The sequence below is a fragment of the Maniola jurtina genome, chromosome 19 (assembly GCF_905333055.1).
Source record: "Maniola jurtina chromosome 19, ilManJurt1.1, whole genome shotgun sequence".
Taxonomy (NCBI): domain Eukaryota; kingdom Metazoa; phylum Arthropoda; class Insecta; order Lepidoptera; family Nymphalidae; genus Maniola; species Maniola jurtina.
The window spans coordinates 1,777,736-1,804,629 of record NC_060047.1 but is presented as its reverse complement, the minus strand read 5'-3'; the positions used below and the strand labels follow the sequence as shown (position 1 = coordinate 1,804,629).

The 26,894-nt window shown below is 40.4% G+C and overlaps 4 protein-coding genes across 5 annotated transcripts; 1 reads left to right on the top strand and 3 right to left on the bottom strand.

Annotated features, from left to right (window-relative positions):
- Positions 1–1,678: 1,678 nt before the first annotated feature.
- On the bottom strand, positions 1,679–11,728 carry LOC123874781 (zinc finger protein 37 homolog). Of its 2 annotated transcripts, XM_045920277.1 has the most exons (9): positions 11,586–11,728; positions 11,332–11,457; positions 10,008–10,179; positions 9,236–9,328; positions 8,116–8,250; positions 7,728–8,012; positions 7,237–7,337; positions 6,015–6,058; positions 1,679–3,481 (listed from the first exon to the last, which is right to left on the bottom strand). In XM_045920277.1, the coding sequence occupies exons 2-9, from the start codon at positions 11,412–11,414 to the stop codon at positions 2,130–2,132; spliced, it is 2,265 nt and encodes a 754-aa protein (XP_045776233.1). In that variant the 5' UTR covers positions 11,415–11,457; positions 11,586–11,728; the 3' UTR covers positions 1,679–2,129. The 2 variants fall into 2 exon arrangements, with proteins under 2 accessions (XP_045776233.1, XP_045776232.1); XM_045920276.1 differs by having other exon boundaries at positions 11,332–11,728.
- Positions 4,292–5,777, bottom strand: LOC123874788 (gastrula zinc finger protein XlCGF57.1-like). The gene is made up of 2 exons (XM_045920283.1): positions 4,827–5,777; positions 4,292–4,742 (listed from the first exon to the last, which is right to left on the bottom strand). Exons 1-2 carry the CDS (start codon positions 5,504–5,506, stop codon positions 4,577–4,579), a joined length of 846 nt encoding a protein of 281 aa, XP_045776239.1. The 5' UTR covers positions 5,507–5,777; the 3' UTR covers positions 4,292–4,576.
- Positions 11,729–14,270: 2,542 nt separating the features above from the next.
- LOC123874787 lies at positions 14,271–17,454 on the top strand. The gene is made up of 4 exons (XM_045920282.1): positions 14,271–14,734; positions 15,848–16,133; positions 16,556–16,588; positions 17,317–17,454. Exons 1-4 carry the CDS (start codon positions 14,271–14,273, stop codon positions 17,452–17,454), a joined length of 921 nt encoding a protein of 306 aa, XP_045776238.1.
- Positions 17,455–21,818: 4,364 nt separating this feature from the next.
- Positions 21,819–26,581, bottom strand: LOC123875289. Its single transcript, XM_045921038.1, has 14 exons — positions 26,466–26,581; positions 25,310–25,559; positions 25,132–25,278; positions 24,847–24,948; positions 24,654–24,755; positions 24,388–24,492; positions 24,198–24,299; positions 24,021–24,106; positions 23,534–23,643; positions 23,114–23,354; positions 22,929–22,981; positions 22,347–22,613; positions 22,053–22,096; positions 21,819–21,925 (listed from the first exon to the last, which is right to left on the bottom strand). Exons 1-12 carry the CDS (start codon positions 26,579–26,581, stop codon positions 22,387–22,389), a joined length of 1,641 nt encoding a protein of 546 aa, XP_045776994.1. The 3' UTR covers positions 21,819–21,925; positions 22,053–22,096; positions 22,347–22,386.
- Between the last annotated feature and the right edge of the window lie 313 nt (positions 26,582–26,894).

Here is a 26,894-nt window from a genome sequence, read left to right as displayed (position 1 = left end):
CGCTTCGCTTGAAGGGGGGTACTATGGGTGCATCATACTTACGGGATACTTACACTCGTCGTTCCTGCACACTCGCCAGCCCGTCGACTACCTCAACCAACACCTTACCGGTACCTATACCTTGGACTGGGATGTATCGGGAAAGGCAGAAATGAAATCACAATAAGAAGAAAAATGATCATCTGACAATCGCTGGTTTCAATTAGAACACGCCAAGAATCCGCCACAATATATTTATCCATTCAATATCATAAAAAATTAACAATATTTAGGCAGGTACCCACTTACTTACCGTGAGTGATATCCAGTGACGGATTAAGACTACTTGATGCCCTAAGCAATCCATGCCTGTGGGCCCCCCTATCCGTATGTCAACTAGAATCGGTCTTTAAACCTTAACCGCCTAAAAACATTAGTTTTTTGTAAATTAAGATGATGAGATGTAACGTACTTTAGAAGTGAAGTAGGTGCGACAACAATCAAAAACCGGCCAAGTGCGAGTCAGACTCGCGCACTGAGTGTTCCGTACTCGATTATTTTTCCTACATTTTGCACGATAAATCAAAAAATATTATACATAAAAATAAATAAAAATCTGTTACAGACAGATGGACGGACGGACGGACGGACAGACAGCCAAACAGAGGTACGGAACCCTAACAAAGCATAATATATTTATTTACTGAAATGTGCCTTGCGGCTTTCGGGAGCATTCGAATTGTCGAATGCACAAGCGGGCAGCGAGTGGGCAAGCGGGATTGGGGTTATGACTCTAGGTCGGTTTGTATGACAACTTAAAACGCGCGAATTTTCAAATTAGTCCTAGAAACTTTTTTTGGTGACGTGAGAGTGAGACGTGATGCTCTAAGGACGATTTTTTTTTTGTGCTTCTTCTGGTGCCCCCTCAGACGTGATGCCCTAGGCAATTGCTTAATTTGATTAAGGGTTAATCCGTCACTGGTGATATCCATAGTGTAAACTGCCAAAGACAACGTCATCATCCTTGAGAAGGGCACCATTAGTCCCGCATGCCTAGTGACTACTGTGGCGGTGCTAGATGAAGGTCAGCAGGAACCATCGGGAAACGATCAGCCTACTGATTCGCTGATATTTCTATGGATTGCTTGTACGGTGCTTAGGTACTACTACTACTACTACTACTACAACACAAACCCAGTGGCTATTTTAATCCTCCTCTCTCCTAATAATAATATCTATATCTTTATGTAACTGCACCTGACTTAATTTTGACATTATTTAATTGCATGCTGTGTTACCTATACCACTAATTTACAAAAAAAAAAAATTGTTTCGTGCTCATGAAATGAAACATTTATTATTTATGTCAGGTATGGACGGTAGGTAGTTAATTTTTATTTTTATTTTTAGCACATCACAATTATGAGATTTATTTTTAATCCACTCGCAATTGTTAACGTTTATTATTCTATTTTGTAAACAACTGTGTGATTTAAAAATTGTATTTTTTTATAAAGCGTCTTTTTAAATATTTTTTTCTAGATGCAGAGGCCCAAAGTAACGTAAATATACAAGTTTCATTTCATGAGCAAAAACCGTGTAAACTAGTGTAATTAGCTTAACATTTTTCTTAAATATTTTGTACCTAAATGTTGAAAGCTAACATGTAAATTGTAAACCTAATAAAGAAAATAAAATAAAATTTTCATAATCATTTATTTCCGTTCATATGTAGTTGTCAATGTCATTCAAGTACCAAAAGATCCTTTTGGAACTGTTATACTACCTACGAAGAAATTATTGAAACAATATTTTGACGCTTTTTGCCGCGATGTGCAGCACTTCGCAGCGCCGCTGTAATACGGTCCGTCCTTAATAAACCTAATATCTATTGCAATTATTATTAAATAGGTAAGTATACAGTAATTAAAATACAAATCAATGCTTATTATTATTAAAATGAAATTACTTATTATATCTGCGTTTGGTCAGGGTATCCCAAAGCGCTCCGCCCTATCCATCTATCCTTATACCTACCTACCAACTTCACGATTTTATACATGTACCCTACACAAAACACACTAAACACTGGCTGCAGTTGTAAAGATTATCTCCTGAGCCTTCCCCAGTAACGGAGTGAGAGGTGCGAATCACGAATATGGTGAAGACGTTTCACCAGTGTGTGCTCTCATGTGCTTCACTAGACTGATTTTGTGTGCAGATTTGTAATCACATAACGTACAAATAAATGGCTTTTCGCCAGTGTGAGTTCTCATATGATTTACTAAGCCGCTATTTCTGGCAGATTTGTATTTGCATAATTTACAATAATGAGGCTTTTCACCAGTGTGGGTTCTCATATGCGCCACTAGATTACTATTGCTTACAGATTTAAAATCACATAACCCACAAATAAATGGCTTTTCACCAGTGTGGGTTCTCATGTGCTTCACTAGACTGCCATTCTGTGCAGATTTGTAATCACATAACGTACAATTAAATGGCTTTTCACTAGTATGGGTTCTCATGTGCTCTATTAGATTATTTCTATACGAACATTTGTACTCGCATATCTTACAGAAATATGGCTTTTCGCCAGTGTGAGTTCTCATATGAGTTACTAAGCCACTATTTTTGGCACATTTGTATTTGCATAATTTACAATTAAATGGCTTTTCGCCGGTGTGAGTTCTCATATGAATTACTAAGTTACCTTTAGTGGCCGATTTGTATTTGCATAATTTACAATTGAATGGCTTTTCGCCAGTGTGAGTTCTCATATGACTTACTAAGTCACCTTTAGTGGCAGATTTGTATTTGCATAATTTACAATAATGAGGCTTTTCACCAGTGTGGGTCCTCATGTGCCTCACTAGATGGTTATTTTGTGCACATTTGTAATCACATAACGTACAAATAAATGGCTTTTCACCAGTGTGGGTCCTCATGTGCCTCACTAGACTGCTATTGTATGCAGATTTGTAATCACATAACTTGCACGTAAAAGGTTTTACATCCGTGTGAATTCGCATATGCCTCTTCAAACGGCTTTGATATTTACATTTGTACTGGCAAATCTTGCATGTGAACCACGTTACTTCAGCGTGAGTTTTTATATGTTTAACTAAGAGACTTTTTCGTTTACACATTTTGCTTTGAAAAGTTTTCGATACAATTACTTTTTCTGCATTAATAACTGGTTCAACGTGTTCTCTTGTAGGGACTTCATTCTGACTTGTTGCATGATAACTGATATCTTTAGACGCAATATTCCGGTTGACACATTTCATAGGGGATTTGAAAACGTCGTATAATTTAACTATGCAATTTGTTAATTTATTAATGTTTATATTCCTTTTACAACTGATATCTGATGTTTGGCTTTCGATTTCGTCATTGTCAATTTCGAATATTGGGTTACTTTCCCGCACTGCATCGGTATATCCATTTTCTGGCTCTTTGTCTTCATTATCTGTCGCAAGTCTCGCAGACAGAGGAGCGACTGAAACAAAAGAATATTTTTTGTTTCATACATTAAGTGGGACGAGATGATTCATAATCACTGTATGCTACAATTCAACTCCATGCCCGTATACTTTGATCTAACTGCGCGTTTAAGGCACGCTGTAGCGTTGGCGTCCAACTAACATAATATGATGACTCTTCACATTATATTAACAACAAGACACTTGTAACTTTAATATATCAGTGGTCTGTGGACTGCAAAGCCGCCAAAAAATACACGCCTGGACCAGTACGCTTATAAAGTGAAGATCTCTTTTTTACTCTATCACAGAGTGTCGATATATGAGAACCTTTTATACTATTACGGAGCCCTCAGTTCTTATGTTGGAGGCAAACAGTAGCCGCAACAAAATATCCCAGCTAGAAAAATTTGGTCCAGCAAAAGTGTCATGTCAAGGGAAAGACAGTGACCTTCTGTTTTTCTTTACTGATTTTCAGACTAAACTACGCATCCACGCTTACATCCTACAGAGAGAGGCGCCGGCGACAATTTACCGATATTTAATACACACTAACATGTTAGCGAATGATTGACACGAATGATTTTTTACCCGACTGCGGCAAAGCCAAAAGGAAGGGTTATGATTTTAGCAGTCTATGTATGTATGTATGTATATATGTATGAATATTTGTATCCAGATTCTGTGTGTTCCACCGTAGCACCTAAACTGCTGGACCGATTTTGATGAATCGACTCGTCATAAAGGTCCAGGTAACATAGGCTACATTTAATACGAAAAAAATGTCACATGAAAAAAAGTTGGGGTCTCCAAATTTATTTTTGCTATTATATCGAGTGGGATATCAAATGAAAGAGGAGAAAATTCTGAGTTCATAAATATAAATGTACTACAACATTAAAATATACCAAGCGACAGAAAAAAAAATTTACTATAATATTTCAGAGTTTATTAAGATGATCGCAGTCTGATTTTAGATTTCAACTTTATCTTGTTTCAGGTAAATGATAGGTAGGTAAGTATAATAATACACATGCATAATCAGGAGAACATTGATATTTTAATTGTGTTAAAAACACTCCAGTTCTTATATTTTCAAGTTCATCTTTTTTCTATGAAACGTATGAGCTAGACTTAGAAAATGGCTTTTCGCCAGTGTGAGTTTTCATATGAATTACTAAGTCACCATTAGTGGCAGATTTGTATTTGCATAATTTACAATAATGAGGCTTTTCACCAGTATGGGTTCTCATGTGCCTCACTAGATGACTACTCTGTGTAGATTTGTAATCACATAACGTACAAATAAATGGCTTTTCGCCAGTGTGGGTCCTCATATGACTTACTAATTCAAAATTTCTGGCACATTTGTAATCACATAACGTACAAATAAATGGCTTTTCGCCAGTGTGAGTTCTCATATGAATTACTAAGTCACCATTAGTGGCAGATTTGTATTTGCATAATGTACAATAATGAGGCTTTTCACCAGTGTGGGTCCTCATGTGCCTCACTAGACTGCTATTCTGTGCAGATTTGTAATCACATAACGTACAAATAAATGGCTTTTCGCCAGTGTGAGTTCTCATATGAATTACTAAGTCACCATTAGTGGCAGATTTGTATTTGCATGATGTACAATAATGAGGCTTTTCACCAGTGTGGGTCCTCATGTGCCTCACTAGACTGCTATTCTGTGCAGATTTGTAATCACATAACATACAAATAAATGGCTTTTCGCCAGTGTGAGTTCTCATATGAATTAATAAGTCACCATTAGTGGCAGATTTGTATTTGCATGATGTACAATAATGAGGCTTTTCACCAGTGTGGGTCCTCATGTGCCTCACTAGACTGCTATTGTATGCAGATTTGTAATCACATAACTTGCACGTAAAAGGTTTTACATCCGTGTGAATTCGCATATGCGTCTTCAAACGGCTTTGATATTTACATTTGTACTGGCAAATCTTGCATGTGAACCACATTACTTCAGCGTGAGTTTTTATGTGTTTAACTAAGAGACTTTTTCGTTTACACATTTTTCTACAATTGTCACAAGTGAACCACCTTTCCTCAGTGTGTGAACTATTTTGTAACGAATTATTAAATTGTTTATTGATGACATTTTTTGAACAATTAGTTTTACTTTGAAAAGTTTTCGGAACAATTACTTTTGCAGTATCGACTGATTCAACATATTCTGCCGTAGGAACTTCATTCTGACTTGCTGCATGGTAACTGATATGTTCAGACACAGTGTTCCGATTGACACAAGACCTAACGCGTTTCCGTGTTTTCGTCAGCGATCCGTCTCGTTTTGATACAACTTTCTTAGAGAAAATATCGCATAATTTGACAACACAATCTTTTAACATATTGTATCGGCAATAATTGACATTTGTATCGGTTTCATCAGTGGGGGGCACTTTTACTTCGTTATTTGTCGCAACATTCGCGGACAGAGGAGCGTCTGAAACGAAACATTTTGACTATTTCCTGGTACTCTCTCTACAAATGTGTAATGTGATAAATAACGGTTTAACTTACCAGAGGCCTGCGCCGCGAGTGCGGGAGAGCTGGAATCTGCCTGCCTGTGAAATATACCAGAATGAATCTGGAGTGTATATGTCACTGTGAAATTGTAAATACCGTAAGATTAGTGTTTCACTAGACTAGAATCGAAATCTGACCATCCCAATCCCATGCAGTCTTATCTATCCTACGGCCTACCCCTAGGCCTAGAGTATTTTAGTGAATAAGAAAGTCTGTCTGTTCGATCAGTCGTTACATTTCATAAACTATGCTCAGTATCCTATGGTATCAATAGATTTGTTTAGTGAAATGGTCTAATTGAGTTGTCGTTTTATAACTCACAGATTATGTTATTTCGCTGCAACATTATACAATAGATCTCACAATAGAGAGGTTCACAACCTTTCGACAGTTTACAATCTAACGAGATTGATTGTTAGATTATAATCTCACGGAATTTACAATTTTACGGTGACATATATAAAAGATCAGGTTAACAGAAGATTGAAAGAAAGAGGCCACGCGAAGTAGCCGACATTGGACGGACCAGGAAGGAAACACTTGACTCTGGCGTCTACTGTGCTTCGGTGAACAGGCTTAGTTAGAAAAATATTATCAAGAGGGTGTTATCAGAAAGGAGTCACAAATTACAATCCTCAGTAATGATTTATTACATGTGTATTGTGTACTAAGTACTAACTGTAGTAAATCCTGTTCAGGGGTTCCGGGTTCGATTCCAAGCAGGCATCGAACCCTGGAGCCCCTTGTAAGAGTTATATGTGCGTCTTATGCAATCTATACTAATATTATAAAGAGGAAACCTTTGTATTTTTGTATTTTTGTATGTTTGTATTGAATAGGCTCAAGAACTACTGGACCGATTTCAAAATTTCTTTTACCATTACTTAGAGGGTAATGGTAAAAGAAATCCGTATAGGCTATATTTTATCCCGGAAAATAGAAAAAAATAAATGTCCACCCGTTCGTAGCCGGGGCGGGTCGCTAGTTTGATAGAACCTGCTCTAACAGTAAAGCAAAACATTGCAAGGAAACCTGCGCGTCGTAGTTATGCCCTCCATAATGCCCTCAAATTTGCACGTGGCCAGCGTGGTATTCTATAGTCACGCCCTTCTCATGCTGACAGGAGAGCCGTGCTTAGTAGTGAGCCAGCGAAGTGTTGATGTTGGCTGAACTGTAACTTGAACTAAAGGTTATTGGCACTGGCAGGTATACGGACCTGTTCTCAGTGATGAGTGAAGAGTGTGAAGAGCTAGAGATCGCAGCTGTATGAGGATTGCATACTAGCGACGTGTCACATTCGCCATCGACGTCATCGTCCTGCCAAAAAATAATACGTGCATTTTTATTTGGAAAACTTTATTGCACACACAAACGTACAGAAAACATTAGAAGAAACTGTACTAGATGGTGCAAAGGCGGCCTTATTGCTATAGCAATCTCTTACAGGCAACCTTTGATGTGCCGATTTAGTGACCAGAGCGCGAGATGGTATAGTAAAAATTTAAGAATCGCATTAACAGCTGTGCATTACTGCAAGTTAATAACAGACAGCGCCATCTAAGATGTGATTTAGTAAACTAATTATTTGGTTGTGAACACTAATTATATTTGTGATATAATCACAAATTCACGGTTTTCAGATTTTTTCCCTTATTCATGTTATAAGACATTGGCACCTGCTTTTCATGATTAATCAATAGGAAGTACCTTAGATTTGTCATCATCACTAGCTACAAACTCCTCTTTGACACTGTCTGTAAAATTGTCATATTCATTGATCACTTCCATGACCTCATCAACCGACATAGAGTCATCACTATCTTCGTTTTTCACTATAATCTGTCTAGTTTCCTCTAATTCTGGTTGACCGTCTTCTGAGATGTTTTCTAGTATGTGTAAGTCACAGTGGTCAGGTTCTAGCATTGTCATCACCATATTACTCTTTAGTTGGTGTTTTGTGCGGTTTATCATTTTGATATGTCGTCTTGTTATCTGTTGAGAAACAAGTTAATGTACAATACAAGGATATAGAAAAAATGCAAGTTTAAAAGCAAAGGGTGAACCAATAAGTTTCAAATATATACTAAGTACTCACCAATTCATGTTTTTCAACTAAGTCCATCATCAGTGCACGGGCTCTCAAGCTCTTCTCCCTAAATCTACTAAAGTTTATCAATTTGTGCACACATTGCACGCAGAGTGTTTGTTTTAGGTTTCCTTGATCACACAACTGAAACAACATGAATCAAAATCAATTAATATTCTTTGCTTATCCCTCTGGTACTGCTTATAGATTTATCAAAAGCATTTGACATTATAAAGCAAGCCAGGTGTAACTTAGGGATTTAACTTTTTTTTTAATATTGGGCTCAATCCTGTGTGTGTATATTATAATACATAACTAGATCATAAAACAACTAAAGTACAGTACAACCAAATTAATAATGCGCATAGAAATGTTCGTCACTGTTGGGCAACGGTCGTATGATACACATGATATTGACTCCTATTTGTTTATAACAAGGTGCAAAATGCAAGTGCATTGTTTAGGGCTCTTACGATTCAATTCTGGGAATACGACAATTGGCGAAGATCTGCATGCGCATTATTAATTTGGTTGTACTGTACAGTCTCTCTGCCTAAATATAAATTACCAATTAAGGACATCCAGTCAGAAACTGACTAGCTATACACTTGTCGCTTTTGGTTTGTTTTTGCCTAACAAGTTGTAATTGTAACCTATCATTTGTTTTTCGTTTTTGTTCCTAAGCATGCTATACCCGATTTGTTTAGTTTTAGGCATACTAAAGTTGTGTATGGGTGTAAATGTTTCATTGGAGACAGTTATGGTTTGAGTGTTTTATAAATCGTCGTCTTAGAGTGAAAACCTCGGGAATGCTTTTGGAATTTTTGCTCAAATTTATTTTATTGCGTTTCTAGGAAGAAAACCTCGCAACGCACATCCATAATCCTACTCTATGGCACATCCTGATCTGACTAATTTGTTCATTCGATACCTACTCGTAACGCCATCTATGACATTAAATGAGAAACTCGTAAATACTCGCTTCTGTTAGTTACAGCACGCAGTTTTTTCTTCCTCCTGAAAAGTTACTACTTTTACACTTACGAGGTTTTCACTCTAAGCCGTCGAAATGTATTGTCTGTCATTTAATTATTGTACTGTGTGTTTCCATAAAAAAAAAAAAACTTACAGGATGTCCAGTTAACTTTTCATATGCATCTTTCAATTTGTGTTTACCCATGAGAAACAGCTTACTGTCAGTGTCTAGGCATATTACGCATACCTGAAAATATACAAGGTGATAGATAATGTGCGTAATATCCCAACTAGTTGAGGTTAGGTTAGGTTTTTAGTTAAGCACAAATTTGCCCTTGACTGCTATCTCATCTAGTGGTAAGTGATGATGCAGTTTAAGATAGAAGCGGGCTAACCTGGAAATGAAATGAAATGATTCTTTATTTTGTGAAATGTGAGTAACAATGATGGTAGGTATATTGACAGGTCCTTGGTCCTTCCTTGGAAGGGGTAGGTATGCCAGTTTTTATTAAACACAGACTCCTTTGGTTTCTTTCTACATGGCATCATATCAGAGTGCTAAATCGCTCAGCGGCACTGCTTTGCCGGTAGGGTGATAACTAGCTATGCCCGAAGCCTCCCACCAGATTAGACCAGTGCTTTAATTATAAAATTCCAAACCCTGGAACCTGACAATCAAACCCGAGACCTTCCACTAGTAAGACCACAGCGCTTACCATTGCGCAAGGGAGGTTGTCAATGCTGCAATCATGCTACAGTCGAGCAACAGATTGACCTGATTTTTAACATAGCACTTAAGTTGTACCTGGGGAGAGAACTTTTTATCCTGGAAAATCAAATACTTTCCACAGGATTTTTGAAATCCATGTGGACAAAGACATGGGCATCCAACTAGTTACAGTACATAACAAGAATTTATACATTACCTGCACTGTTGAAGGAATAGCACCAGGACCAATTTGCCTTAAACCACTTTCCGTTTCATAAATGTCTTCATTCAGAAAATGCTGTGAGCATACCACAGCAGTGTCGGGCAAGTTGTCTTGTTTGCCGAGGGCTCTAAGCCAAGAAACACGGAGATGCATTTCACTGGGAAAACTGGAAATTACTTTTAAGTTACGCATTAGGAAACAAACCAACAAGTCATTCATGTTTTACAAAGTAGAACCACCTACACCTGTGGGGCATGTAGGATACAGTCTGTTGTCAACATCATTGTCAACTGATAGATATCGACAACTGGACATTAGTCTTTCATAGACCACCTAGACAGTGTATAGCCTTGAAACACTTAAATCCAGCAGCTCTTGTTTAGTATCATCTGTCCACCCAGTGGGGGAGTCTGCCAACGCTGCAATTTCAGATGTGAGGTCACCATTCCACCAGATTTTGCCAATTGCTCTAACCATTGCCCCTTCAACTATGCAACCCATTGAGTTATCGATTACTCTGGTTCTCCCACGGATCTCGCACTCTCCTCTCAATCCATTTCTGATTTGATTTTTTGTAGAGAAACTCAAAGCAACAGTCTCTCTACTGAGTGTCTCCAAGCTTTTTTATGAAGCAACCATGTGGCTGATTATGTCATTGTTAGCAGACAAATATTGTGTGAAGACTTTGCTTTCAAACTTTGATGTATTTTGGACGAGGAGACCTGTCCAAATTTTATACACAGTGAGCAGTAATATTTCAAGTACACACACCCTTTGAAAGCCTTCGTTCACTGCAAGAGGACTACAAGGCAGTGTTTCAATGACCACTATTTAACTGTGGCCCCTGCAGAAGTCTATGGAAGGTACTACAGGTAAGTATTTTTTTATCTGTGGTCCCTCTGAATCATGAATGCTGCCAAAATTGAAATACCTAATAGTCCCTGGAAGGTACCTTTCCTCAGAGAAATACAATGCTAATGTAAATTAACTTAGATACCTACTTTAATATAATTCAGTAGCTTAATAAGGTTCCAAGGTAGTCCCTGGAACCTTATTAAGCTACTGGAGGGACCACAAGACTACAATATCAAGGATCACCTGACTAGCTGAGCTGTACTGTACCGCTAAGACGTTCTGAGCCATAGACCTCAATCTATGGCTCAGACCAGCAGTCAGCAGAAAACTGACAAAGAATCTTCTCGAGTTTTACAAGTAAGGATACATATCTATGTAAGAACTCGATTAGGTAGGTACGGCTAAGTAGCAAGTTAAATTTTAAATAAAATAACAATACATATTATATCTATTTTATACTCACCGATGAAAACTAATCCTCTTATCCCCCTCTGATGTGGTTACATTGTCCGAAGTGTTTTTGCAGAAAGGCACAAAACACCGCATTTTCAAGGCTTCTCTTGTTTTAACTTTTAGGTACCTCGAGCAGCTAGCAAGGAACAACCAGGCAGGCGAAGCAAAGAGATCAATATAATCAATTAATACGTTTTATAGAAACTAGAAACGCCAGTATATTTATCATTATCAACTCTGTGGGTAACCAAACCGAGTACCTACCGAACACGGAGTATCCTACTTCATTCTATGCACAATGCACATGCACATGCACGACATGCACGGAATGAATATGAAGAAGCATTATAAAAAACTGTGCGCACAGTGCGACAAGGATCTTTTGGCGCGTGGCTAAAATCGGAACGCCGCCATCTTGTGAAGTGTCACGTAATGTGTGGCTGTCTGTGGTGTTGCCATAGTGTTGCTAAGTAAAAAATCTGAAATTCACTGTTTTTTTTTTTAAATTTGAGCCATTCCATATTAAAATCACGATATACTGTTAATATCTGTCTGTATATACAGCATAAAATATATGTCTGAATCTTATAACTATATTTAGCACTACGTAAATATAGTTTTTGAGCAGGTTAACTTGCTATGTTGCAAGTCTAACAACTGTTTTTATTATTATTTCTCGCTGTGGAAACATAGACGGCTTTCCCAATTAGTCAAAATTTAAAACTTGCTCGGTTTTTAAATTTAACATTTTTAACATATTCTCTAAAATTGGGGAGATTTTATTTTTTGGCAGCCTTTTTTTCTACAAAGTTACGCCTCCCTGTCAATGTCATCCATGTAAAAGATCCATACATTGTACCTACTGTTTATCCGAATTTCAGGCAGCTACTTACCATGATGACTGCCAATGACTGCTTGCTGCGTGTACGGGGTGTACGGTGTACCTATATTGCCACTGTGCAAGTAGTTTGGCTATTCTAAGAATTTGACATTATCATTATATAATATTTTTAAATGATTTTTAAGTTAGATAATGCCCGTGACTACGTTCCCGTGGATATTGGTCTTAAAAATCCCGTGGGAACTCATTGATTCGCCGGGATAAAAAGTAGCCTCTAAGGCTAGGGTTAGGGTATCCAAAACTCCATTCCTTTCAGCCGAATCCGTCCAGTAGATTTTGCGTGAAAGAGTAAGGGCTTCAAATACACGTCCGGTTTTTTCTCTCCGGCTTGCCGGAAATGTTGCCAACTCCCCTCAAATTTAGGGGGTGGGATTTTTTCAGGGGTGATATTTTGTTTTTATTTTTGAATAAGAAAAATGAAGGTAGATAAATTAGAGGTTGGAGTAATATTTAATTTAGCCAATCGTATGGTTGACCTAGCAGCTTAGCGACATCTAACACGATGAAATAAATACGATTGGCTAAATTAAGTAGGTATTACTCCAAGCTCTTCAAACAAAATATCACCCCTGAAAAAATCCCATCCCCTAAATTAGAGGGGAAACACCCTAAGTTGGCAACATTGCCGGCAAGCCGGAGAGAAAAACCGCGGGATGATTACGATTTACGTGTATTTGGAGCCTTACACAGTACACTATACATCGTTGATACATACATACAAACTTTCGCGGTCATAATATTAAAGACTAGATGATTCCCGCAGCTTCGCCCGCGTGGATTGGTCAGATCCCCTGCAGCATCAGGATTGAGGAGTTGGACTCCAAATTTTTTATGAAACAATGTCGCAAAGTTCCTCTATCGATTAAAAAAGAAATGACGCAAATCGGTTCAGAAATCTCGGAGATTTCGTTGTACATATGTAGAAAAACACAACTCCCTTTTTGAAAGTCGGTTAAAAAAGTAGCCTATGTTACTCCCTGGTCAATTCTCTACTTGTCTGTGAAAATCCCGTCAAAATCGGTTCAGCCGTTCCCAATATTAGCCTTTTCAAACAGACAGACAGACAGACAGACACAAAAATTTTAAAAACGTGTGATTCGGTGTTGGTATCGTTCAAATAACCATATGAGCTTAATATGAGGTAGTTATTTCGAAATTACAGACAGACACTCCAATTTTATTTATTAGTATAGATTTAAGCAGATTGAGATAGGTATACTGGATACTAGGTAAGTTCTAAAAGAACTATTTACTAATTTATTAAAGTACTAAGTAGATAGGTAAAGAAAATGCGTTGTTATTTTGCAAATTATGTATTTAAGTACTTATGCCTAGCTATCAATCTAATTACAAACTTGGTAGGCACGGAAGCAAAAGGTATTACCTAAGCAGGTATAGAAAAGTTAAAAGCGGAGTTTTTATGGTGCAGTTGCAAAGGGAATATTTTAAAATAGTATTTTGAATAATAAATGAATATAAACTATACATGTGTACGTGTCTATCTCTTTTCTTTTGCCTGTAACGACTTCCGGATATAACGACGAAAATAGAGTGGTCCCTTCATCGTCGTTATACCCAAAAACCACTGTATTTAGCAATGATTATTATTTAATACACTTAAAATCATGAAATATAAAATAAGCATTACATTTTCAACATGTTTAATAAAATATCATCGGTCAATAAATGAATAAACAATAAGTATTAGAATTTAGAAACTAAAATTCTGAAGATTACAATGCCAAAACTGCACGCACTCTAACTTTTAGCAATGAAAATTCTCTAACAACTAGGTAGGTAGCTATTTCTGGTTTTCTGGATTAGATTTCATTCCTGTAGCCGTTTCTTTCTTGTAAACCTGTAACAAAAGATAGGTTTTTTAAATAACTGAGTATATTATAGGCACCCATAATAGGTAGGTAGGTATAGCTATTATAGAATCTTTTATTTTGTTTCAAAAAATTAAGTACTCAGTATCTACTTCGATATATTTTTATTCTCACCTCTAAATTCCATTCGTTTAGCTTTGCTAATCTTATTCTTCTGACATGCCTTCTTCGCATTCTATCTTCTTCGCCTTTGGTTTTATCATCGGTCTTCGGTCTTCATCTTCAGCCCTCGATCTTCGGTCTTCATCTCCAGCCCTCGGTCTTCGGTCTTCATCATCGGTCTTCGGTCTTCATCCCCAGCCCTCGGTCTTCGGTCTTCATCACCGCTCTTCGATCTTCATCTTCATCTTCATCATCGGTCATCGGTCTTCATCATCGGTCTTCAGTCTTTATCTCCAGCCCTCGTTCTTTGGTCTTCATCATCGGTCTTCGGTCTTCATCGCCAACTCTCGGTCTTCATCATCGGTCTTAGATCTTCATCTTCATCATCGGTCATCGATCTTCAGTCTTCATCTTCACCATCGCCCTAGGTCTCCATTTTTCATCATTGTCTTCGTTCTTCATTCTTCATCTTCGCCCTCGGTCTTCATTCTTCATCTTCGCCCTCAGTCTTCTTTCTTCATCTTCACCCTCGGTCTTCATTCTTCACCTTCGCCCTCGGTCTTCATTCTGCATCTTCGCCCTCAGTCTTCATTCTTCATCTTCGCCCTCGGTCTTCATTCTTCATCTTCGCCCTCGATCTCCATTCTTCATCATTGTCTTCGGTCTTCATTCTTCATCTTCGCCCTCGGTCTCCATTCTTCATCATTGTCTTCGGTCTTCATTTATTGTCTTCGGTCTTCATTCTTCATCTTCGCCCTCGGTCTTCTTTCTTCATCTTCGCCCACGGTCTTCATTCTTCATCTTTGCCCTTGGTCTTCATTCTTCATCTTCGCCCTCGGTCTTCAGTCTTCTTCTTCGCCCTCGGTGTTCATTCTTCACCTTCGCCCTCGGTCTTCATTCTTCATCTTCGCCCTCGGTCTTCATTCTTCATCTTCGCCCTCGGTCTTCATTCTTCATCTTCGCCCTCGGTCTTCATTCTTCATCTTCGCCCTCGGTCTTCATTCTTCATCATTGTCTTCGGTCTTCATTCTTCATCTTCGCCCTCGGTCTTCATTCTTCATCTTCACCCTCGGTCTTCATTCTTCATCTTCGCCCTCGGTCTTCATTCTTCATCTTCGCCCTCGGTCTTCATTCTTCATCTTCGCCCTCGATGTTCATTTATCATCTCCGCCCTCGGTGTTCATTCTTCATCTTCATCCTCGGTCTTCATTCTTCATCTTCGCCCTCGGTCTTCATTCTTCATCTTCGCCCTCGGTGTTCATTCTTCATCTTCACCCTCGGTCTTCATTCTTCATCTTCACCCTCGGTCTTCATTCTTCATCTTCGCCCTCGGTCTTTATTCTTCATCTTCGCCCTCGGTCTTCAGTCTTCATCTTCGCCCTCGGTCTTCATTCTTCATCTTCGCCCTCGGTTTTCATTCTTCATCTTCGCCCTCGGTCTTCTTTCTTCATCTTCGCCCTCGGTCTTCATTCTTCATCTTCGCCCTCGGTTTTCATTCTTCATCTTCGCCCTACGTGTTCATTCTTTATCTTTTCGGTAGGAAAGGCATTCCGAACCAGTGGTAGATGCTTTTGACGATTCAAAAGAACTTGTAAAAGTCTAATTGAATAAAAATATTATGAATTTGAATTTATCTTCGCCCTCGGTCTTCATTCTTCATCTTCGCCCTCGGTCTTCATTCTTCATCTTTGCCCTCGGTCTTCATTCTTCATCTTTGCCCTCGGTCTTCAGTCTTCTTCTTCGCCCTCGGTGTTCATTCTTCATCTTCACCCTCGGACTTCATTCTTCATCTTCGCCCTCGGTCTTCATTCTTTATCTTCGCCCTCGGTCTTCATTCTTCATCTTCGCCCTCGGTTTTCATTCTTCATCTTCGCCCTCGGTCTTCTTTCTTCATCTTCGCCCTCGGTCTTCATTCTTCATCTTCGCCCTCGGTTTTCATTCTTCCTCTTCGCCCTACGTGTTCATTCTTTATCTTTTCGGTAGGAAAGGCATTCCGAACCAGTGGTAGATGCTTTTGACGATTCAAAAGAACTTGTAAAAGTCTAATTGAATAAAAATATTATGAATTTGAATTTATCTTCGCCCTCGGTCTTCATTCTTCATCTTCGCCCTCGGTCTTCATTCTTCATCTTTGCCCTCGGTCTTCATTCTTCATCTTTGCCCTCGGTCTTCAGTCTTCTTCTTCGCCCTCGGTGTTCATTCTTCATCTTCACCCTCGGACTTCATTCTTCATCTTCGCCCTCGGTCTTCATTCTTTATCTTCGCCCTCGGTCTTCATTCTTCATCTTCGCCCTCGGTCTTCATTCTTCATCTTCGCCCTCGGTCTCCATTCTTTTCTTCATCTTCGCCCTCGGTCTTCATTCTTCATCTTCGCCCTCGGTGTTCATTTATCATCTCCGCCCTCGGTGTTCATTCTTCATCTTCATCCTCGGTCTTCATTCTTCATCTTCGCCCTCGGTCTTCATTCTTCATCTTCGCCCTCGGTGTTCATTCTTCATCTTCACCCTCGGTCTTCATTCTTCATCTTCACCCTCGGTCTTCATTCTTCATCTTCGCCCTCGGTCTTCATTCTTCATCTTCGCCCTCGGTCTTCAGTCTTCATCTTCGCCCTCGGTCTTCATTCTTCATCTTCGCCCTCGGTTTTCATTCTTCATCTTCGCCCTCGGTCTTCTTTCTTCATCTTCGCCCTCGGTCTTCATCCTTCATCTTCGCCCTCGGTGTTCATTCTTTATCTTTTCGGTAGGAAAGGCATTCCGAACCAGTGGTAGATGCTTTTGACGATTTAAAAGAACTTGTAAAAGTCTAATTGAATAAAAATATTATGAATTTGAATTTATCTTCGCCCTCGGTCCTCATTCTTCATCTTCGCCCTCGGCATTCATTCTTTATCTTTGCCCTTGGTCTTCATTCTTCATCTTCGCCCTCGGTGTCCATTTTCATCTTCGCCCTCGGTCTTCTTTCTTCATCTTCGCCCTCGGTGTTCATTCTTCATCTTCGCCCTCGGTCTTCTTTCTTCATCTTCGCCCTCGGTCTTCATTCTTCATCTTTGCCCTCGGTCTTCATTCTTCATCTTCGCCCTCGGTGTTCATTCTTGATCTTTGCCCTCGGTCTTCATTCTTTATCTTCGCCCTCGGTCTCCATTCTACATCTTTGCCCTCGGTCTTCATTCTTCATCTTCGCACTCGGTCTCTATTCTTCATTTTTACCCTCGGTAGGTATTCGGTCTTCATCTTCGTCTTAAATCTTCAAAACTATGCTTCGCTCTTTTTCTGCCTTTAAAAAAAAAATTTAAAAAATGGTTGACTGTTGTAAGAACTTATGAATAGTGCAGATACATTTTCATTAAAGTGAAGTGATAATATTAATTGTATCAATCGTCAACTTACAAATTAAAGCTGCGATCTCCTTCATCCTCGGTCTTGGTGTTTTCACCCTCTGCTGTCTTCACGTGTGCCCTCTGCCGTCTTCATCTTCGCTCTTTTCGTCTTCATCTTTGCTCTCACCGGTTTTCATCTCCATCTTTGTTTTGTCTACAGTTTTCACATTCTCGCTGTCTTTATCTTCACTGTCAGTATTTTTCTACGGTTCTTTATCTTCTCCGCCTTGGATTTTTATGTCGTTTTTAAGAATCAATTGCGAGTAATTTAATTGTAATTGATAGTACAGTTGTTTTCAAATTTGATTTTGATTCTAACGTTGCACTTGTCATTCTTGAATTCCTTTATTCATCCATAGCATTAACGTCATTATCATGATTCATTTTTCCATTTTTATAATTCCATCTTTGTTGTGCAGGTTTTTTCACTAAATATATTTTTCAAATTATATGCCATATCTAAAATATTGAATAGTTCCCTCTCTCATTTTTATTTGAAGATCCTTTAATGGTTATCTGTGAATAACACTTATTAAAGGCCTACCTTTTTATTTTCGTCTGTATTTTTTTCAACTATAGTAAAATATTAATGCTCTTTTAGTTCAATTTCACAAGTGATTTTAGTTTTATAGTTACTCATTAACATATTATGGGAATATTGTGAACTGCCTTTTGGAAAGACCTGTTGACAATTTTTATTAGCCTACTCAAAATAACATTTTATGTAAGTATATTCATGTTTTAAATATATTAAATTATTATTATACATATTTTATACTTATTTATCCTTCTGTAAATACTAAATCATTAATATTTCCTGTAAATCAATGCGTATTATGGATTTTCAACTAACAAAAGCATAATCGAACTTACAATATCCTGCATCTGAAAGGAAATAATATTGATACTAAAAGTTAAGACTCGTAACATAAAATGCTTACTTTGAATACTGAATCTGAAATGAATGCTTTTTTTGGTTAGGGCAATCGCAATTGGTTTATGGATAAAATACTTAATGACTACTTACAACTTTTCCTGAACCTAGAAAATAAACCTTTATTGGCACAATACACAGGTATCTTAGCTGAGATATTTCTTATTTGTAACTAAAGAAAAACTAATATAATTTTTATACTTATTACTTTGGCTTTGCAGTTAGTTTTTAGTAGTTATACGATTTATACTAATTATTTAATTTTATAATTCTCACCAGTGCGGCTTTGTGCTTTAGGAAACTATTTTGGTTTAAACCCGACTTTAATTTTCCCTTGAAATATTTCTATTCGCTTTTCTGTTTTTGCTATTTATTACTTTTCATCAGCGATATGATTCATTAATTCTACATCAATGCTTTTAGTATCATATTTTGATTCCATAAGGTTTATTTAAAATATAAATTTTTCCTGTAATACCTGTAAGAAATCTTTTATTGTTTACTTATGATAAACTCACCAACGCTGTTGTGTTGATACCTATATGCCATTTGAAACCTCGACACTTGTTTTTGAGCTTATATCTTCTATCTGTTTAAAATATATAATTTATACTGATGATAGCCTGCAAAAGGTATTTTTATTGCGTAGCGTGTTCTCCTCACTGTCACTTATTGATATAGGTTCTTCTTTGATGTAATTATATTTAAGTATATCGTGTTTCCAAGAGGGTAATTTTTAAATCCGTAAATCATCCTGTTTTTGCTCCAACTTATATGTGATGGTCAATTAAAACTTTTTATTTTAGTAATATCCAAGTGTTGAATGATGAGTGATGATTATTGTTTAACCTTGATACCTGAAAGAAAACTTTTTGTTGCTTACTTGCGCATTGCCCACCTTCAGAAGTTCTTAACGATTGTTTATTGGTGAGCGTTGTAACCTGGGTCACAGTTTTTTCCAAACCTGTTCTTCAAATCTCTGTTGCGAACTTTTTCAACAAAATTTTACTAAATTTCTTCCGAGAGCGACTACTCTATCATAATCCTGCAATAAATATTTTTGTTGCTTTCTTGATGAACTCGTTGTTTGTATCTTTTAGTACCTATACTTCTTCCAGCAGTGTTCATTCATTTTACCTTGATTTTTTTGAGAGATGCTTTCATTATATTTGAGTTTATCTAACCTTTCCAATAGTATTGACCCTTTTTTTCAGCATACCCTAATATTTTCATTTAAAACTTTATACTTCAAGTGGGTGAATTTGATATTGACCTGCAAAAGATTTTCATTGATTGTGTTAATCTTACCATATCCAGATATTTTTGGTGCATGATGCTGGTCCAATATTTTGATTTTCAGTTATTTCTCAATATTGTTTCCCTTGCACCCTGCAAAAAATCCTTTATTTGTTTTCCTATGGTCATTTTATCAGCATGAACGTGCATGTATTATGGTCTTGTACACTTGAACTTCACTTTTGAAGGTTTGAACTTAAAATTGTTCCTCCATGGGGTATTGACTGTTTACTTTGTTTTGCTAAAAGTCCAGAAACCTGTAATATTGTTGTTGTTGACTCACCATCTGAAAATTTAATTCATCGGCGTAGGATGCGAATTTTGTCGTTTTATATATGCGCAAGTTTTTTCCCACTTGTAGCTTATAAAATATTTCCTGCTGCTTATTTATTTTTGTTCTAACTTGCGAAGTTTAATATTATTTTACGAGATCCCTTGAGTTTATCAGGATACCCCCATCCATTCGAACTATGCCAATCTTTTTGTTTCCTTACTTGTGCCATTCGCCATCTTCAAAGCTATGTTCTCAGTAGAAAGTCTCGAAACATTGTCTCCCTTGCCTTAAAACCTGTAATTATGTCCTGTAAGTCTACTCACCAACTCAGAAGCTTATTTGTGTTCGGTACTAACAATTGAGTAATTGGGTCTCTTCACGAACTTGATTGTGGGATTCTGGTCAATAATATTCGAGGCGCGCTTTCATTTGAATCTCGCTTTCACAGTAGTCATCCTCTAATGGTCATTTAAACTTTAAATCTGTAGAAATCCTTTAGTTGCTTACTTGTAATTATCAACCTGATTGAGCTGATCTAGAATGCACACAATCATTTGAATCTCCTTTTTTTGATCAAATTGCGTCCTGATGTGACTTTTTGACTTTGAAACCTGTAAGAGATATATTAGTTCCTTACTTGTTGTAATTTCACCACATCGATCGTCCTGTTCTGTTGTACTCCAGAGTCCAGCCGCATTTTCCTTTTGAATCTCGGTGGTTTCAATTTCACCGTTCAGTAATAATTTGGTTTTAAAATCTGTAAAAGATCGTTACTTACTTTTAGTCATCGCACCAATTCTATTGATCTGTTCTGGTCTAGAAAACTCGAGGCACGGTTTCGTTTGAATTTCGCTATCTTAGGTAGGTATTTGTTAGATTATCTTCCTGTTATGACTTTCAAGCTTGAAACCTGTAAGAGATCTTTTAGTCGCTTCCTTGTAGTCATCTCACTCGGTTCCGCTGCTCTGGTTTCGTATACTTACTCGAAGTTTTTATTTGAATCTCCCTCTTTTTTCACCTTAGTTTCGTCCTTTGATGATAATTTGTCCATAAAACCTGTAAAAGATCCTTTAGGTTGCTTACTTGTTATCTTACCAACTCGATCGTGCTGTTCTCTCTCTTTGGTTTGAATTTCACTGGCCAGTGATCATTTGATCTTGTTTTATAAATATATTTTATTTGCTTAAAGGTTTTCTCTCACCGTCTCGATTATGCCGCGTTGGTAGAAACCTGTAAGAAATCTTTTAGTTGCCTACTTGTAGTCATCTCATTCGATCCTACTGTTTTGGTCTAGTATACTTGAACTACGTTTTCATTTGAATATTGCTTTCCCACTCTGTAGAGTCGTCCTTTGATAATTTGACCTTGAAACCTGTAAGAGATCCTTTAAGTTGCTTACTTGTTGTCATCTTACTTACTCGATGGTGCTGTTCTATTTTAGTGGTATAAATTTCGCCATTCAGTGGTCGCTTGGCCTTAATATTTTTCAAAGATATTTTATTTGTTCACTAGTTGTTATCTCAACTTCTCGCCTGTGCGTGTCGATACTGTGGGCTGTAGGTTGGTACGATTTTGGAGCCTTACTCAAAATCTTGATGATATCTCAGTAGTCACATTTAACAATTCAGTTGTCTGTCCTTGTTTGTAAGAGATCCTTTAAGTTGCTGTGTGGTGTGTTGATACTGTTGGCTGCGGGAAACGATTCTGGAGCCTCACTTTAGTTAAAATCTGTAAGAAATCTTTTAGTTGCTTACTTGTAGTCCTCTCGCCAACTTGATCATGCCGTCCACTTTTATATCAATCTTGGTATCACTGTCATCTGTCCTTGAAATCTGTAAAAGATCGTTTAGCGTCTCACCAATTCTATTGATCTGTACCAGTCTAAAATACTCAAACATTTTTATTTGAATCTCACTCTCACTAGCCAACCTGTAGTAATTAATAATTTGACCTTGAAACCTGTAAGAGATCCTTTAGTTGCTTACTTGTTGCCATCTGACCAACTCTATTGTGCTTCTCTAGCGTATACCTGAGTCTTAGTTTCGACTTTATTGTGCGGTTATATCTCAGTATTTTTTTCGTCATCTGGTAATAATTCGACCTCGAGACCTGTAAGGGATCGTATAGTTGCTTGCTATCTTACCATCTTGATTGTGCTGTTCTGCCGCTGTGGTTTGAACTTTGTCATGTAGTGATTATTTAACTTCGAAAACCTGTAAAAAGATCCTTTGCTTGCTTGTAACTATCTCACAACTTGATCATGCTGTATACTTTTATAATCTTGGTGTCCCGGTCATCTTGTACTTGAAATCTGTAAAAGATCGTTTAGCATCTCACCAATTCTATTGTTCCGTATTGGCCTAAAATACTGAAGGCCCACTTGCGATGGTATGAGATTGGCACGCAGCTCGTCCGTCTTGAACGAATGCCTGCAGAATGCAGGCAGGCAGCTCGACCAGGCACCAAGACCTCGCGATGGCAGTAGACTGGCACGTAGCTCGCCCCGGCTTGAACGGATGCCTACAGAATGCAGGCAGGCAGCTCGACCAGGCACGAATGGATGCCAGCAGAACGCAGGCAGGCTGGCAGCTTAACCAAGCACGGAGACCTTGTGATGGCAGGAGGCTTACACGTAGCTCGCCCCGGCTTAAACGGATGCCTGCAGAATGCAGGCAGGTAGCTCGTCCAAGCACGAAGACCTCGCGATGGCAGGAGACTGGCATGCAACTCGTCCCGGCTTAAACGGATGCCTGCAGAATGCAGGCAGACAGGCAGCTCGACCAGACACGAAGATCTCGGGATGGCAGGAGACTGACACGCAGCTCGAAGGGATGCCTGCAGATTGCAGGCAGGCTGGCAGCTCGACCAGGCCCGAAGACCTTGTGATAGCAGGAGGCTTATACGTAGGTTGTCCCGGTTTGAACGGATGCTTGCAGAATGCAGGCAGGCAGGCAGCACCACCAGGCACGAATGGATGCCTGCAGGATGCAAGCAGGCAGCTCAACCAGGCACCAAGACCTCGCAATGGCAGGAGACTGGCACGTAGCTCGCCCCGGCACGAATGGATGCCTGCAGAACGCAGACAGGCTGGCAGCTCAACCAAGCGTGGAGACCTTGCGATGGCAGGAGGCTGACACGTAGCTCGCCCCGGTTTGAACGGATGCCTGCAGAATGCAGGCAAGCAGCTCGACCAGGCACGAATGGATGCCTGCAGAACGCAGGCAGGCTGGCAACTCAACCAGGCACGAAGAACTTGCGATGGCAGGAAGCTGACACGTAGCTCGCCCCGGCTTGAACAGATGCCTGCAGAATGCAGGCAGGCAGCTCGACCAGGCACGAAGACCTCGCGATGGCAGGAGACTGGCACGCAGCTTGTCCCGGCATGAACGGATGCCTGCAGAATGCAGGCAGACAGGCAGCTCGACCAGGCACGAAGATCTCGGGATGGCAGGAGACTGGCACGCAGCTCGTCCCGTCAGGAATGGATGCCTGCAGAATGCAGGCAGGCTGGCAGCTCGACCAAGCACGAAGACCTCGCGATGACAGGAGACTGGCATGCAGCTCGTCCCGGCTTAAACGGATGCCTGCAGAATGCAGGCAGACAGGCAGCTCGACCAGGGACGAAGAGCTGGCGATGGCAGGAGACTGGCACGTAGTTCGTCCCGTCATGAATGGATGCCTGCAGAATGCAGGCAGGCTGGCAGCCCGACCTGGTACGAAGACTTCGCGATGGTAGGAGGCTGGCACGTAGTTCGCCCCGGCCGGAACGGATGCCTGCAGAACGCAGGCAGGCAGCTCGACCAGGCACGATGACCTCGCGATGGCAGGAGACTGGCACGCAGCTTGCCCCGTCATGAATGGATGCCTGCAGAATTCAGGCAGGCTGGAAGCTCGATCTGGCACGAAGACCTCGCGGTGGCAGGAGACTGGCACGCTGCTTGTCCCGGTATGAACGGATGCCTGCAGAATGCAGGCAGGCTGGCAGCTTGACCTGGCACGAAGACCTCGCGATGGCAGGAGTCTGGTACGCTGCTCGTCCCGGTGTGAACGGATGCCTGCAGAATGCAGGCGGCAGGCTGGCAGCTCGACCTGGCTCGAAGACCTCGCGATGGCAGGAGTCTGGCACGCAGCTCGTCCCGTCAGGAATGGATGCCTGCAGAATGCAGGCAGGCTGGCAGCTCGACTAGGCACGATGACCTCGCGATGGCAGGAGACTGGCACGCAGCTTGCCCCGGAATGAACGGATGCTTGCAGAATGCAGGCAGGCTGGCAGCTTGACCTGGCACGAAGACCTCGCGATGGCAGGAGACTGGCACGCTGCTCGTCCCGGTGTGAACGGATGCCTGCAGAATGCAGGCGGCAGGCTGGCAGCTCGACCAGGCACGAAGACCTCGCGATGGCAGGAGACTGGCACGCAGCCTGCAGAATGCAGGCAGACAGGCAGCTCGACCAGGCACGAAGATCTCGGGATGGCAGGAGACTGGCACGCAGCTTGCCCCGTCATGAATGGATGCCTGCAGAATTCAGGCAGGCTGGAAGCTCGATCTGGCACGAAGACCTCGCGGTGGCAGGAGACTGGCACGCTGCTTGTCCCGGTATGAACGGATGCCTGCAGAATGCAGGCAGGCTGGCAGCTTGACCTGGCACGAAGACCTCGCGATGGCAGGAGTCTGGCACGCTGCTCGTCCCGGTGTGAACGGATGCCTGCAGAATGCAGGCGGCAGGCTGGCAGCTCGACCTGACTTGAAGACCTCGCGATGGCAGGAGTCTGGCACGCAGCTCGTCCCGTCAGGAATGGATGCCTGCAGAATGCAGGCAGGCTGGCAGCTCGACCAGGCACGATGACCTCGCGATGGCAGGAGACTGGCACGCAGCTTGCCCCGTCATGAACGGATGCCTGCAGAATGCAGGCAGGCTGGCAGCTTGACCTGGCACGAAGACCTCGCGATGGCAGGAGACTGGCACGCAGCTTGTCCCGCAATGAACAAATGCTTGCAGAATGCAGGCAGGCTGGCAGCTTGACCTGGCACGAAGACCTCGCGATGGCAGGAGACTGGCACGCTGCTCGTCCCGGTGTGAACGGATGCCTGCAGAATGCAGGCGGCAGGCTGGCAGCTCGACCTGGCTTGAAGACCTCGCGATGGCAGGAGTCTGGCACGCAGCTCGTCCCGTGAGGAATGGATGCCTGCAGAATGCAGGCAGGCTGGCAGGTCGACCAGGCACGATGACCTCGCGATGGCAGGAGACTGGCACGCAGGTTGCCCCGTCATGAACGGATGCCTGCAGAATGCAGGCAGGCTGGCAGCTCGACCTGGCACGAAGTCCTCGCGATGGTAGGAGGCTGGCACGGAGCTCGCCCCAGCCGGAAAGGATGCCTGCAGAACGCAGACAGGCAGCTCGACCGGGCACGATGAACTCGCGATGGCAGGAGATTTGCACGCAGCTCGCCCCGGCATGAACGGATGCCTGTAGAATGTAGGCTGGTGGCTCAATCAGGCACGGAGGCCTTAAAATGACAGGAGACCCGCAGCCAGCTCGCCCAGGCATGTAGACCTTGTAATTTGGTGCGTGTTTGGAGACGAAGGCAGGCGAAGATCTTGAGATGCGTTGTGCCGAAGACTGGAAGGCAGGTGTATAGGTCCAATAATCCATCCATTTTTGCGATAGGTAATCCTGTAAGAAATAGTTAAGCTCAAAGGTGTCTCGTTGTCTCCATGATAAGATGAACACTTTATTTTCCTATCGCGTCTTAAAATTACTAGAAATATAATAATAATAATAATAATAATAATAAGCCATTTATTTTCCCAAATTATTACAATTATTTTCTAAGTATAGGTGCTTTTTTACATTATTATACAGACTAGTTTTATGTGTTACCTATAATATGTTATAATTATATTATATTATGTATATGTTACTAATTATATATTACATCATTCTTAAATTATTTCATTATTATCCAACAAAATATTAAAACACATAGAATATCGAAACAATAAATAAAGTCAAAAACGGGCAAATTATATCTAGCAAAAAATATAAACCTTATTCTATTATTTAATTCGTTGGATTTATATATACCTACTATGTCATCTCTCAGTTTAATTTACTATGTACTATTTATTATACAATTAATTTTTAATAACAACATATTAAAACGTTTTCATTATTGTTTAAACAGAAGTAGCAAAATATCAATAATAACTCATTATAAAGGATTGTAAAGGATTATAAAGAATTATGCACCTATTATTATTTTTAGTTTGGTTTTATTTATATTTTGGGTACCCATCTTTGGGTGTAGGCCTCCTCCATCTTGCTCCATTGTGGTCTCTCCGTGGCGAGTCTCGTCCAGGTAGGTCCTGCTACATCCTCGATGTCATCTCTCCAGCGAGCGCGCGGTCGGCCACGCGGCCGGGTCTGGTCGCGCTGCCACCAGTGTAGTACAAGCTCACTCCACCGACCGTCTCTAGCGCGAGCCACATGGCCAGCCCATCTCCATTTCAGTTTACATGCGAGCTCCGCAGCGTCAATAACCTGTGTTCTTTTCCGGATATCCTGGTTTCTCTGGCGGTCGCTTAGTTTTATGCCCAACATACTTCGTTCGGTCGCCCGTTGAAATATTTGTATTTTCCCTATTATTCGCTTTGTTAGCGCCCAAGTTTGACATCCATATAATAGCGTTGGGAGGATAGTAGAGTCCATTGCCTTCTTCTTCAATGATACTGGAATCCTAGACTTAAAAATATGTTTCATTGACCAATATTTTCCCCAAGCAATCTTAATTCTTCTTTCTAC

Bases quoted from the DNA above. Each gene is read 5' to 3' on its own strand.
- LOC123874788 (XM_045920283.1), bottom strand. From the start codon at position 5,506: ATGTGTAAACGAAAAAGTCTCTTAGTTAAACACATAAAAACTCACGCT. The intron at 4,743-4,826 runs CAGAAATTTTGA...TTACAAATCTAC, and splicing joins TTATGTGATTACAAATGTGC to ACAGAGTAGTCATCTAGTGA.
- LOC123874781 (XM_045920276.1), bottom strand. From the start codon at position 11,414: ATGCGGTGTTTTGTGCCTTTCTGCAAAAACACTTCGGACAATGTAACC. The intron at 8,251-9,235 runs GTAAGTTTTTTT...ATGTTGTTTCAG, and splicing joins AAAAGTTAACTGGACATCCT to TTGTGTGATCAAGGAAACCT. The intron at 8,013-8,115 runs GTGAGTACTTAG...GTTTCTCAACAG, and splicing joins TAGTTGAAAAACATGAATTG to ATAACAAGACGACATATCAA.
- LOC123875289 (XM_045921038.1), bottom strand. From the start codon at position 26,581: ATGTGGCTCGCGCTAGAGACGGTCGGTGGAGTGAGCTTGTACTACACT. The intron at 25,560-26,465 runs GTAGCAGGACCT...TACATTCTACAG, and splicing joins GGAGAGATGACATCGAGGAT to GCATCCGTTCATGCCGGGGC. The intron at 24,493-24,653 runs AGGTCTTCGTGC...CCAGTCTCCTGC, and splicing joins GCCAGTCTCCTGCCACCGCG to CATCGCGAGGTCTTCGTGCC.
- LOC123874787 (XM_045920282.1), top strand. From the start codon at position 14,271: ATGCCTTCTTCGCATTCTATCTTCTTCGCCTTTGGTTTTATCATCGGT. The intron at 14,735-15,847 runs CTTCACCCTCGG...ATTTGAATTTAT, and splicing joins CCTCAGTCTTCTTTCTTCAT to CTTCGCCCTCGGTCTTCATT. The intron at 16,134-16,555 runs CTTCGCCCTCGG...TCTTTTCTTCAT, and splicing joins CCTCGGTCTTCATTCTTCAT to CTTCGCCCTCGGTCTTCATT.